The sequence below is a fragment of the Rattus norvegicus genome, chromosome 3 (genome assembly GCF_036323735.1).
Source record: "Rattus norvegicus strain BN/NHsdMcwi chromosome 3, GRCr8, whole genome shotgun sequence".
In the NCBI taxonomy this organism is placed as follows: domain Eukaryota; kingdom Metazoa; phylum Chordata; class Mammalia; order Rodentia; family Muridae; genus Rattus; species Rattus norvegicus.
Window position 1 is genome coordinate 154,351,146 of NC_086021.1, and position 13,699 is coordinate 154,364,844.

General features: G+C 43.8%; 1 protein-coding gene across 13 annotated transcripts in view; it reads right to left on the bottom strand.

The window, feature by feature from the left end:
• Ralgapa2 (Ral GTPase activating protein catalytic subunit alpha 2) overlaps window positions 1-13,699 on the bottom strand; it is a 280,066-nt gene that overhangs the window by 239,141 nt on the left and 27,226 nt on the right. For 10 of the 13 annotated variants that reach the window (XR_005502529.2, XR_005502528.2, XR_005502527.2 and 7 more), the window contains exons 2-4: window positions 8,070-8,117; window positions 7,476-7,586; window positions 1,152-1,204 (exon numbers count right to left, since the gene is read on the bottom strand). Coding sequence is in view for 9 of the 13 variants with exons in the window: in XM_063283347.1 (XP_063139417.1) it covers window positions 1,152-1,204; window positions 7,476-7,586; window positions 8,070-8,117 (212 nt within the window). In the remaining 4 variants the exon portion in view is untranslated. The remainder of the gene's footprint in view (window positions 1-1,151; window positions 1,205-7,475; window positions 7,587-8,069; window positions 8,118-13,699) is intronic. The other 3 variants (XM_063283348.1, NM_001421313.1, XM_063283350.1) reach the window with 1 other exon arrangement.

Genomic DNA, 13,699 nt, shown 5'->3' on the forward strand with positions numbered 1-13,699 from the left:
TGAAGTCAACTTAGTCTACACAGAGAGTTCCAGGAGGGCCAGGGCTAGGTAAATAAACCCTGTCTCGAAAAAAGAACAAAAGAAACCTTGTAATTCAGCTGAGTCTAGTTCTAGTTTCCATAATCTAGCACTTGCCTACACATTTAAGCCAGAACTTTGTACTTAACACACCAAAAACACTGCCAAAAACTGGATGTGGTAGCATATCTCTTCTCACTCAAGACCAGCCTGTGGCACATGGAGTTCTAGGACAGCTAGGGCTACTTGAAGAGACCCCCAAAAACAAAACACCCAAAAAGCTGCCAAGAGGCTGGCAAAATGGTTCATCAGGTAAAGGCCCCCTCTATTAAGCCTGACAACCTAAGCTCAATCACATGGTGAAAAGAGAGACCATACTGTCACAGATTGTCACCTTACCCTCAAATGCTTGCTGTGGAGAATGCTTGTGGCACACCTTTGCACATGTACACAAATAAAATCTAACTTAATTTTAAAAAACACAGCCAAAACTCATTCCAACTTTAAAGAGTACCCACATACACAGATGTAGATATGCAAAAATTCTAACTCCACCACTAGTCAAAAATAACTTTTGGAGGGACTGGAGAATCTTCATGGTTAAGAGCTGCACTGGCCACTCTTCCAGAGAAGCTAGGTATAACCCCAGCACACGCCTGGCAGTTAACAACCATCTATAATTGCAGTCCTAGGGATCTGACACCCTTATCTAGCCTCCAAGGGTACTGAACATACGCAATGCACAGACACACATGCATGAAACACAGCCCCATCCATATGCATAAAAATAAATAACTTTTAAAATATTATATATATATATATATATATATGTGAGAAAACATGTCAGATTCACATGTCAGTAAGACAAGTCGCCTGAAGTCTGTGAGATAGAGGACATTTATGCAAGATTCACATAAAAGTTCATATGGAAAGAAAAACAGCAAAAGCTATTACTATTTAAAATTTGTCTACTCTTCCAACTAGTACCTTTACATTGAGACGTTCATACAAGGGAAACACACTTTTTAAAAAGAAAAATCATAAAGATCAACTAAGGTATCTTATTTCTAACAAGGATTTTAAAAGCTATAATAATAATAACAATAGCAATAATAATAATAACCAAAACTTACTTCAAAAAGAAAGAGGATGGAGTCCAGCTCCTCCCTTTGCGACTTATTATTCCCTGGAAATTAAGAAAAAGAAATCAGTCAACATGCTAGCACTTAAGGTTTAGAACGTCACACACGATGCTGAAAAGCATCTTAAATGCTGGAGACAAGCATGGAGATCTACTGGGACGGGGAGGAGCACTGCCAGGAATGCACAGACACTGAAATGGCACATCAAGTCCCTGTCAACTGCAGCCACCCCTTACCCTCTTATACTAGCACTTCCTGTGGAAGTGTTTTCTAATGGTTTTCTAAATGTTTTTTTTTTCCTTTCACTTACTCATGGTACATATCACTCCTGGTCACCCCCCCCTCCCACAGTCCTCTCCTCCTCCCCTCCTCCCCTCCTCCCCTCCTCCCCTCCTCCCCTCCTCCCCTCCTCCCCTCCTCCCCTCCTCTAATTGGTTTCTTAACTAGGTACTAAAGTGGCTCAAAGTACAGTAAAATGAACAGGAAAAACAATGATATTAACAGTCAAAGAACACGGACATCTATAGAGAAGAGTCTGTCCCTCCATTGTACAAATTCACACTGCACTTTTTCTTGTTTTGAGACAGGGCTTCATTGTAACCCAGGTTGGCCTCCGACTTGCTATATAGGTGAGGATGACCTTGAAGTTTTGATTCTCCTGCCTCTACCCCCCAAGTACAGGGATCACAAACGGTATACCACCATACTGGTTTATGTGGTGCTAGAACTAAAGTAGTTCCTGCATGGTGGGCAAACACTCCACCAACTGAGTTACATCCACAGCCCCACAACACCCCTTTGATAACATAAGTTATTAATAATACAAAAACTGCACCACTTACCTCCAGAAGGAGCTACCATTAATTGCCCATGCTACACCTCATCTAACTTAAGAATCATCAGGGAGTAAACAGCTTTGGCTTCTCAGACCTCTCTTGCAACGATCAGACTCTGTTGTCACAGGCTGTATGTAAATGAGTGGGTGTGAGTGTGTCCAGTGAAGTCAGCATGGTGGCCCACAAGTGTAATACTAGCAATGAAAGGGGAGAATCACCAGGAGTTCAGGGCCAGCCGAGGCTTCATAGCAAGCACCTCTCTCAACAAGTGCAATAACGAAAGTCAACAGAGCGATCAGTTCCAAGCTCCTGACTAACTAATGCTTAAACTCTAAGAAGCAGTCATCATTCATTCACTTACAAAAACTGTTTTTCAGGAATTCTGTTGGGCCCTGGAGATAAAGGAAGCAAAACTCCCTGCCCTGGGGAAGATTACATTTTGGTAAGAGGAGGCAAAGTATAAATAAGTTAGAAAATCCATGAGCAAAGCAAATGAGGAATATTAAAATCCAATATGCAATCTGATTAGGAAAGGCAGAAAATGCTTTCCTGGAAAAGTGACAACTAGACAACTTTCACAAAGTGAAAGCGACTTTACCCCGGGCAAGAAGCAAGCCATACAGAAATATGAGGGAGCCGCCGTCCAGGGAGGGGATGTGGACCAGACCAAGTTCCTGTGGCTGAGCATGCTTGACAGGGTCAGGAAGGCCCTGGAGGCTACAGCAAAGATGGGGACATTGGAGCAGACAAGCTTAGAGAGTAGGTGTGGCAAAGAAGGTAAACTGGAGGCAGGATAGTGTCACTACAGTGAAGTAGACGATGAAAAGCCATTGCAGCGCAGAGTTGTGATTATAAATCATCATTATAAGTCATAGCTCCAGTTACTCTCTTGAAAAGAAACTTGGAGGTAGAAGAAAGCAAAGAATTGAAGTAAGGAGACCTTTTCCGCGGCTAGTGTCAGACTAGATGAGGATACTGGAAGCTTTGGTGCTAGTGGTGTAGGTGAGGAGACAGGACAATGACACTTGCTGGAGAACCAGATACAAGGTTTTGTCCTGAATAACTGGAAACCTGAAGTTATCATAAAATGATTTCATTATTCGTATTAAATATTTTTCCTCCTTTTGGGGTACACTTTCCAATTCTATATAGATTGCACTAAAAGGAAGAACTTCCCAAAAATCTCACCCTGCTCCTATTGGTTCATCACTGAGTCTTAAGGAGAGCTTCCATAAGGGGGCAGAGCCCACGTCCTCCCACAGCATCGTCTCTTTCAGTACCCTTGAATCTGGACTGCCTCATGATAGCTTTTGATCAATGCGACTCTAGCAAATTTGAGGCCTTTTTGCTGATGCTGAGACTCTGAGGCCATCCTGCAAAGGAACCCACTCTGGCCTGCTGTCTGGAGGATGAGTATCTGCACGGTTCTAGAACCAAGGCATCTGGCCAACTGTAAGATGTGTGAGTGAGGCCATTCAAACCAGCTGACCAAAGAGCTCAAGCTAGGCTAAACCAGAAGAACCAACCAGAGCTGAATGGTGGCTGTCTCAAGGCATTTAATTTGGGAGTGTTTTTATACAGCACAAACTAACTGATACAGTGTTAAAATTCCACAATTTTCTAAAAGAATGGATGTAAGAAAGGTGAAAAATGAGGATAGAGGAAAGGGGAATGGGGTGTGACAAAATAATTTTGGAAAGGTGGCTTTTTGGGGATTTGATATCTTAAATTTCTTCATTGATTTTTTTGTTTTGTTTTGTTGTTTTTCGTTTTGGCATGCCTGCATGTGCGTGCGTGCATGCATGCGTGCGTGCGTGCGTGCGTGCGTGCGTGCGTGCGTACATGCATGTAGGTGTGTGTTGAGACAAGGTATCACAGGTAGCCTTGGCAGACCTCAAACTCACTATGTAGACCTAGCTGGCCTTGAACTCAAAGACTCTCCTGTTTCTGCCTCTGGGGTGTTGGAATTAAGGCTTAAGCTGCCACACTCAGTTCACTGCTATTTTAAATGTACAAAACATGACCTCTTTCTCCTCCACATACCTGTAAAACAAAGTGGAATAGAGAAAAACTACCAAAGGAAATTCAGAGCATTTCATGTTTACAATATCTACCCTTTTACTTAGTTAACTTTTTTAAAATTTTTTATTAGATATATTTCTTTACTTACATTTCAAACGTTATCCCCCTTCCCGGTTTCCAGTCCATAATCCCCCATTCCCTCCCCTCCCTCTTCCCCATACTGGTATTCCCCCTATACATCCTCCTTATGCCCCCCCACCCCCCTGCACTGGGGGTCCAACGTTGGCAGGACCAAGGGCTTCCCCTTCCCCTGGTGCCCCAACAAGGCTATTCTCTGCTACATATGCAGTTGGAGCCCTGGGTCAGTCCATGTATATTTCCTTAAGTTTAAGATTTATACCTTACAAATCTGACATAGAAATTGAGAAATGCCTTTTAAGAAGATACTGGCATCCAAGGCACAGGCTACAAACTCTTGGTAATACTCTAAACCATCTGCTGCATACCAGAACCCATTGAGGACTGAGCCCATATCCCTTCCCCTCCACACACAGGGCACACTTCTGTTTGATCACAGCAATCGGGCCACTTCAGGAAGCCCTTTTTCTTTCTTATCCCAAAAGGTCTGTCTATATTCTCAGTCAAAAAAGCCACTCTGCTCTTGCCTGTGTCTTTCTACTGTTTATTTGACTCTCTCAACCCCTTCTCCAACACCCATACTATCTGTTACTTCTCCATCTGGTTGTCCCTCTCCTCGGGCTGTAGGTGCTGCCTTTCGCAACTCTCCCATGACCACCTTAAGACAGGCTCTCTTACACATCACAGCTCCAAGAGTGCTTTCCCCAGTTCTACAGTCCACTACTCCATGTCCACATGTCAAGCTTCTGACAGTTCCTCACCAAGAACTGTCCTCAGGTCAGATGTGAGGTCTCATTTCCTAATCCCACTGCATCTCATCTTTCTGCATCATCAGGTTTTCTGATCTTACATGCCTTAATGAAATCTTTCCCCTGGGCTTCTGTGACAACATAATTTCCTAACACCTTTCCACTAATATATCTATCTCCTCCCCTTTATTCAGTGACTCCCTTTTCCTTGATATACTTTCGCCCTTGGCAACAGCAAGCTTCTACCCACTTCTCCCAAACACAGTTCACTGTTTCCACTGCCCAGCCAACACTTACTCCTGAGTGTCCCAGAGTACCTCAAATACAGACTGGTCAGAGCTGCCTTCATCCTCTTACCTCCAAAATACCTTTCTCCTCAAAGGCTCCTGCACCCACAATGATACCTCATAAGTCAAACTGGGAGCCTTTACGGTTCTTTGACTTTTCTCTCTCTTTTGTATTCAGTCTCCCAGGACCTCTTCTCGTTCCTTAACCACCTCCTTGCTCTGTCAGTCCTCTCCAGTTCTCAAGTAGAGTAGCAGCTCTCACATGGGTGACAGCATCAGCGCCCCACCCCCAACCTACCTATACACTCACCACTTAACAGGACTCTTGTCTCAGAGGCAAATGTTTTTAAGGGCTCTAACTAAAAATGAAATCCCGGCTCATTAGCCTGGAAGTCAGGACTCCTGGCAAGCATGACTGGATTTCCTACACATCCCATTCACATACCTTATGTCGCAAGAAAAAGATACACACAACCCAAACATGCCCTAAGGACACTTTACTGCCTTTGCTCAAGCTCTGTCCTCCCTGTGCAATGCTGTTCTCCACTTCAAATCCACTGTGAGCCCCGTCCACCGCCTACAACCTGCAGGCTGAGTTCACCACCTGTGACTAAACCTGATCAATCACGTCTACGTAATGAAGCATCCATTAAAAAGAATCTGGCTGGGCTGGAGAGATGGCTCAGAGGTTAAGAGCACTGACTGTTCTTCCAGAGGTTCTGAGTTCAAATCCCAGCAACCACATGGTGGCTCACAACCATCTGTAATGAGATCTGATGCCCTCTTCTGGTGTGTCTGAAGATAACTACCGTGTACTCATATACATAAAATAAAATAAATCTTAAAAAAAAAAAAAAAAAAAGAATCTGGCTAAGGGAGACCCCAGATTGTGAAAACGAAGGTATCATGGATATGCGGAGTGGTGTTCCCCAACTCCATGGCAAGGACGTTCCTGTGTTCAGGGCTTTCAGAGCTCACACACAGCTCTTTATCAGTCTGTTCATAGGCACCCATTAAAATCTGTATTATTCACGAGTAATGCAGTAAATGAACAAAAATTTTCTAACAAACATAAGTAAGGTTGTCTCCCCACATTCTGCCAGCAACTCCAGCAAATTAACCAACCCTGAGAAGAGAGCAGTGGATTCTTGAATATGGGCAGCCTGTCACCACACAGGCAGCAACCCAGAACCTGCAACTGGCCTTAAAGGGGGGTAGCCTTGTAGCACTCAGCCCTTAGCCGGCAGGACCTGCCCTATCTCCCAGCAGCCTGGCAAGACAGAATGGAGTTAATGGGCACCCACAGATGTTTGCTGAGATATTCGCAGCACAGTGCTGTGCTGAGTTGGTGTGAGAGACTGGGGACAACACTTTCCTTTGTTTTTCCTAATGGATTCCCCAAACAGATGACATGAAATGGAAAAGCAAAGATAGTGATGGCAGCTTCCCCTTGCTGACCAGGCTCTGTGTGCTACCTACCTCTGTGCTGAAATCCTAGTGTATCTGTTAACCTGGATCTTGCTGACAGGGGGTGGGGGAGAAGGGTGGACACCAACACAGACAGGCCAAGTAATGCTCAAGGAGAAACAGCAGGAAGGGTGAGGATCGCCTGGCTTTGAAGCTACGCAATTCTCTCACCAAATTCCCCTAGCTGCTTTGTTTTCCAAAGATGATTTTACATATGGGCATAAGATGCACACATATGTCATGTGAGCATGTATGTATGTGAGCATACAAAGGAAACTCACGGATAATACAGAAAATCTCTAAAGGACAGGAGGTATGGACAAAGGAGACGTTTGATTCTCATCTCATCTCATATCCCCTACAATGGAATTTGATTTTGCCGTTGTGTTTTGTCTTGTTGGGCTTTTGTCCTATGGTCTCACTATGTAGACCAGGCTGCTCTTGACTTCATGCTTTTTTTGCCTCTGCCTCCAGAGTTCTGGGATTATAGCTTGTGCCACCAAGCACTGCTTAAATCTGGATTTTTTTTTTAAGTGTCCATGTATTGTTTTCCTCCCTGCTCCCTGATAATTAAATGAATTATCCCTTTGGAATCCATGCCTTCTATGGTTCCTTCTACTTTCCCTTCGGCCATCTGCTGTTCAGTTTACACCTGTGTGAGGGAAGACTCAGGGAAAGAGATGCCAACCAGTCCACTGGAATGATAGCTCAAAGCCTGGGAAGAAAGAAAACTTAAAAATGCAGAACTTGTAGCTCATGACAACATAACTTCCGAAATTTCCTGAGTGCTCAAAAAAGAGCTGTAGAAATGCTTACCTTTTAACTTCAAACTATTTTCCAGTGTTATAAAATTTTCATAGAAGATGAAATATATCTGAGAATAGTTGGTCTCAAAAAACTGCTTAAGATCGCTTGCATCCACGTTATCTGAAAAGAGAAGTTTGCATTTGCGACATTATTAGGATTCGCAAACATTTTCAGAAGTGAAAGAAAATAAAGCTAGTCTTACTCCCCCATGAGACAAAACGAAATAGTGTTCTCCTTTGGCTATTCACCCAAGAGAGCTCTGACCTGCACTGTGGGCACTCACACACGATGTCCAGAAAACTGTAAGGCCCACCCAAGAAGGTCAGACCTCATGAGGGAACCGCCCTCACAGACCAGCTAAAAGCTTGGAGGAAGTGGATGGGTCTAGGGAGTTTTCTTTGGGGAGAAGGAGACATGGAGGCAAAGAAGCAGCTTTGACAGGGGTCTCAAAGAGGAGACGTTCAGTGGACTTGTGAAAAGCAACTTGTGGAGGTCTTACAGAGACCAGCCCCTCCTCCCCACCACTACCACAGTGCAGGCCAAGTGACCTAGTGTGCACTCCCAACACATCCCTGCAGCCACGTGTACCCTTCCCCTACTCACCTAGGTGCCCGGCCCTCACTCTGCCTCGATACTGTGGATCATGTGTTCCTGTCATGACACAGAGTTCTGCTATGAGCAGGGACTACATGCCAGAGAGGGGGTGGTACCCTTACCATTCCCACTGGGGGTCCTTCTTTCTAAGGACCTGATCAGCCCAAGCCAAAAAAGCAAAACAAAACAAAACAAAACAAAAACACTCATGAGAGAGGCTGTCCACTTTCAACAAGCCTTTGTCCATTCCTCTAAGCTCATGATGTTGCTTGTGCCCTTTGCAAGGTCCTGCCATTGGCATTAATGCTTTAGAATTATATATCTACAGGAAATTAGAAACATTCTCAAAATTCTAAATATTACTCAAGAGAAGAAACCAATGCTGCCATTCAATGTGTAGCAGAATAGTGTTGCCTGTGTTTGCAGTCCTAACTAATACTGTAAATCAATGAGGCATGCTGCTCAAGTCCATACAGCTAGCAGTGACAGTCAGCATGGATTTACAGACTGACTTCCTTTGGTTACCATATAAAGCCCCTTTGTGTAAGAATTATTACATGTTCTTTAGCACATAAGATGTTTATCAAACTCACATGATCTGTCAATTTCATATTATTTTTACAGCCCAAATAAAACATCACCAAACAGAGATTCCTAGATTTTACCTGGGTGAGTACAGGCAACAGTGAAATTAATATCATCAACCGCCAAGAACACTATCATTTGTTTGTCCATGGACTTACTTACTTGCCTGTTGATTTATTTAGAGACAAGGTCTATAAGCCAAGCTGACCTGAACTATCTAGTGGAAGTGTGATTGTCTCACACATTCTAAGCAAGCTCTACAAAGTGAACTACATCCTCCTCTCTAACTACTATCATTCTTAGGAGCAACATAGTCTTTCCAGGAAACCTTGACAGCTTTATTCAGAATCTGCCTGTTGCAACATGACATTTATGTTCTAATGGCCTCAGGATTTCCTGCTTGTAGGTATATAAGTGGTAGTCATTATCTTATCATTATCATTTTGTACAGCGTTTCTTTTATTCAATTGTTTTAAGAAAATATCAGTAAAATTTTCTTCTAGAATCAGAGATATAGTGATGTATGAATGGGACTGTAGGTTCTGTGAGATCAGGGACTGTATCTAACAGAGACCTGATTCAGTCAAGAATCCAGCAAGCCCTGGGGAATGAAGCTGTATGACATGCCCCAGGACAGGGTGAAAAGTCGGTAGAAGTCACACAGGGGAGGCAAAGACAGACTGGCAGGAAGGACTGTCCATGTTTTAACTACAGTTCAAATTCAGTAGCAAGTCTGTCATTAAATGCCCTTTCTGTAGAGGACTAAGCATGGGTGGCCTAATCACCTCTCACTGTCAACTGAAACACGCCACCCTACTGCCAGTCTGTCTACATCTCTGCTGAACAATTATCCCTAATAACCACCTCCATGGCACACCATTGTCCCCTCAGGCCCTATACTCTACCCACCATGACATCTTTCCAGTCCTCAAAGTCCCCAAATATGTATGGGCCCCCCTTATCATCTGGCTCGACGCCCAGATCATCCTATAGCTGGTTTGGCCTCATCCTTCAGAAATGGGATTGCTCACTAATACCTCAAATCCACAAACGTCCCAAGAGTCGCTCTGTACTTTTCATCCCATCTACTGCCTTATTCCTCAGAGTGAAAGGGCTTCAGACTCAGGGAGCCATAAGGAACAAATAGCTCCTTAGCTGGGCATCAGTGCAACCCAGAGAGTTACTAAATGATCAGTACTCTCCCACCACCTTACCCCTTCATCCCTATTCCCTCCAAGACATTCAAAATACCAGCAACCAGAACAAAGACAGGCCTCAAGAACTTTGAGGGGCTTCCATATAAATCCCAATGCTTACCTGAAGCCAAAAATCCAGATAGCAGGCAGCCACCTTTCTCCCTCAACCAATCAGAGTCTTTCTTGTTGATAAGAGCTTAAAGTTCTCAGTGGCAGGACAAATAGATATAACTTCAAGGTCGTCCAACACATAGTAAACCAGAGCACTAGTTAACACAATCCATTTATCTATACCAACCGAGGACTCCTCACTGTCCTGGGAGTCCTCATCAAAGACAGCATTAAAATGGGCCAAAATACCAACTTACTCAGTTACATCTGTATCTTTTGTGACCCTCACTAGAACAGAAATGGCATGAGGGTAGGAATTCCACCTGCACTGTTGACTGCTGCCCCTTCTATCCTAGGAAATAACCTAGGTATAGGGTACCCATTTGTTAACTGAATGAGCAAAGTCTGAACATCAAATGTTTTACACATCTAGACCAAGATCCAGAGAATACAGAGTAAAGATAGGTGTTAGAGGAGGGACTGGAGTTTAGCATCCTGAAGGGAAAAAAAAAAAGTATTTTTAGCAAGGCTAATGGTAAGAAGCACAGAGATATAAAGGAAGGGTTTGCTCAGGGCTGAGGGACTACTATAACCGCAGACTCTGTTTAGGTGGACTTTTTTGGCTAATTCATTTACTTATTGTGCCCTATCAATGATCAAGTGATTGTTTTCCTAGTGCTTAGAAATTAAGAGCCAAGGCCATCAAGATATACAGGTAAACATGACCAACAACAGCAGGGTACCAAGGCTGAAGACCACGCTGAGCACCAAAACAAGGAATAGACAACCCCGTACAGGCAGGTTAGGATATCAATAATGCATAAATTTATGGTCTACTTTATGCTTTACAAGATATTTCATGAGTTATTCTATTCTACTCTCCCTACAACCGTGTGAAGTTGATGGAGCAGTGTGGGGGGTGAGGAGCACCCTTAAATGAAGATCTCCCCATTCACTGTCCAAACTAACAAGTTAGGAAGTCAGGGCCTACGTAGGTAGAATTCATGCCTGAGCTTCTGACTTCAAAGCAAAACTAGAAGGTGGATCAGGAATTTAGAAGAAATAAATGACCCCCTGGGGATGTGCAGAAAAAGAACAGGAAGTGCACAAAGAAGGCAGAGCAGAGTGAACAACAGTGGGGGGAGAGGAGCCGCTGAGGAAAAGGGAGGGGGAGGAGAGAGAGGACAGGGTCAGGTGGAGACCATGCTGACCCTCCAGCTCTGACGAGGAAGCTTCCTTTCCATCTTATTACCACCATTCACCTCAGCCGAGGACTTCGGAAAAACCACAGGGAGTCAAACGCCAGGCAGCCCTGCAGAGCTTGAGGTCACTTCTAAGCTTCTGAAGCACCTTTGTTACTCACACTACTTCAACACCAGCAGCCAGGCCACTGCAGTACTTTCCCATCATCCCTCAGTGCACTCCTTCACTAAACCTTATAATGACGGCTCTTTCTCCACTTCTCCTAGGAAGTCAACAGAAAAAGCAAAGGGCAAAACCTTTGGAGTGGACTGTCTGCCTTCAAGCGCAGGAGACAAATGCAGTAAACACTGTCTTCAATTTCATGTGAAGACCAGAACTAACAATGGTCCCTATACTGCAGGGCAATGGTGACAAGAAAATAAGCATGTGCAGATATCAGTTGGCATCATATAAATGTTAGTTGTTTTTTATAATTACTTAGCTTCTGGCAAAGCTCTCTTACCAGGAAGAAATAACACAACCTCACCTATGTATGAAGCCATCAAATTCAATGACTCAGAAATTCATACACTTAATGAGACCATCCCATTCTAAACAGTACTTAATACCAACTCAACAGTAAATCCTGCCAGCACGCATACCGTGAAACCGGGCCAATTTGCCTTCCATCTCTCTACACATAATCCTTCTCAACGGCAATTCTATCACTCCCCAGTAAGAACAGTCATCCCAGAGTTTCATGAGAACTTGCTCCAGCAGATCGCTGTAATACCAAATGAAGGGAAGCCTTCAGCCCTCTCAGGACTCAGCCTCCTTCAACCACACCCCAGAGCTAAGAGCCACTTAGTATCTGGGTACACTTTCTATTTCAATCCAATTTCCTGGATAATGTTATTGAAAGTCAGATGATCAAAACCAGAGACTTGTGAAAAAAGACAAGTGAAGAATTCAAGGTGACTTACTAAACCAAACAACCATTTAGAAACACTTGGCAAGAAGAAAACTGGAGGCCATGATGGTAACTCAGTGAGTGATTTCCCACAATACTAAGGGCTGAGTTCAGATCCCCAGCACCTATGGAAAAGCCGGATGAAGCACACACCTGTAACCTTAGCCCTTTTGGGTAAGTCAGTCAGATCTAGGGGCCTGTGGCCAGTCTAGCTGCATCAGCAAGCTCCAGTTAAGTGAGGGACTCTCTCTTAAGAAAATGGAGAACAATGGGGAAAAAAACACCAAATGTCAGCCTCTGGGCATGGACAGAAGGGTACATCCACACACAGGATCATATACAAATACACCATATGCACACACGGGGGAGGGGGTGAGTAAAATAATAAATAATTAACAATAAACTAGGCAGACACAGGTTGAAGTTTTTGTCAGAAATGTGTGTCACTGGTGATAAGCCTCGTATGACTGGCTTTATTGACCAATCACATCAGCCTTAGAGGATGATATGATTCTGATTTCATATTTAAGTAATTACCTAGGTTAGTGCCCTCTTTTCTTCATGGTAGAAAAATGCCACGCACAGCTGCACCCTGATACAAACTTTCTGTCAACAGTGACTGTCCTAGCCTGAGTGGGAAGGACTCCTCGTGACATCATCTGCTCCATCCGAGTTCCTCCTCCCGCCATAAAGTGCTGTAAAGTGTCTGTCAGCGTGGGCAAACATCAGGAGCTTATCCAGGAGAGACAACAAACTCTGCCCCAGGAAGCCTCTCCAGACTCAGCAGCCTCACAGACACAGAACAGGAGGTCTCAGAGCAATGACTGCACTTCCATGGTTAATCAACAAACACATCTAAGCTATCATTATTATAAGAAAACTCCATTCCTGAAAAATGAGTTTTATATAAAGACTCTTAAGATGTTTCCTATACTAGCTGTGTGTGAAGGATGATGCATATAACTCCAGTGTTTAGGAACATGAGACAAGAGGATCGCCACAAGTTCAAAGCCAGTCTGAAGTACATAGTGAATTCTAGGCCAGTCTGGGATACAAATTGAGACTTTGTCTCAAAAGAACAAAAATGTAACACTAAAGACTACTATGTTTCCTGCACTTCCTATATACAAACACAAAATCCTTATGTAAGTAGAAATATAAATTTATGCAATGGAAAGCAAACCTTAAACTCAGATTTAGGAGCATAAAGTGATCTAGGCCTACAACAGGTGTGGGCAAGATGGGATCACCCGGTACCGGAAGGAGCAAGAGAAGGAGGCTCAGCCCTTTATCTAAGCCCTGTTTTTCTCCCCAAGTCAGCTAGCAGGAAGGGACCGCAGCCTGGCTACGCCCTGCTGCTGTCAGGTGTGCATCCGGCTGGCACACCAGCAGAACTCGGGCATGCGGGGGATAACCAAACCCCTTCCTAGGAGTAAACAAAAGCATTCCTGAAGATCACAGCAAACAAGAAAGTGCCTCATTTGTAAAATCAGAGCAAAACTTTTTACAATAGTGGTCAAAATTATTCCCAACTAAGAAGACAGGATGATGGCTTCTACCGTAAATACAAAATAAGTCCACAGCCATAACATCCC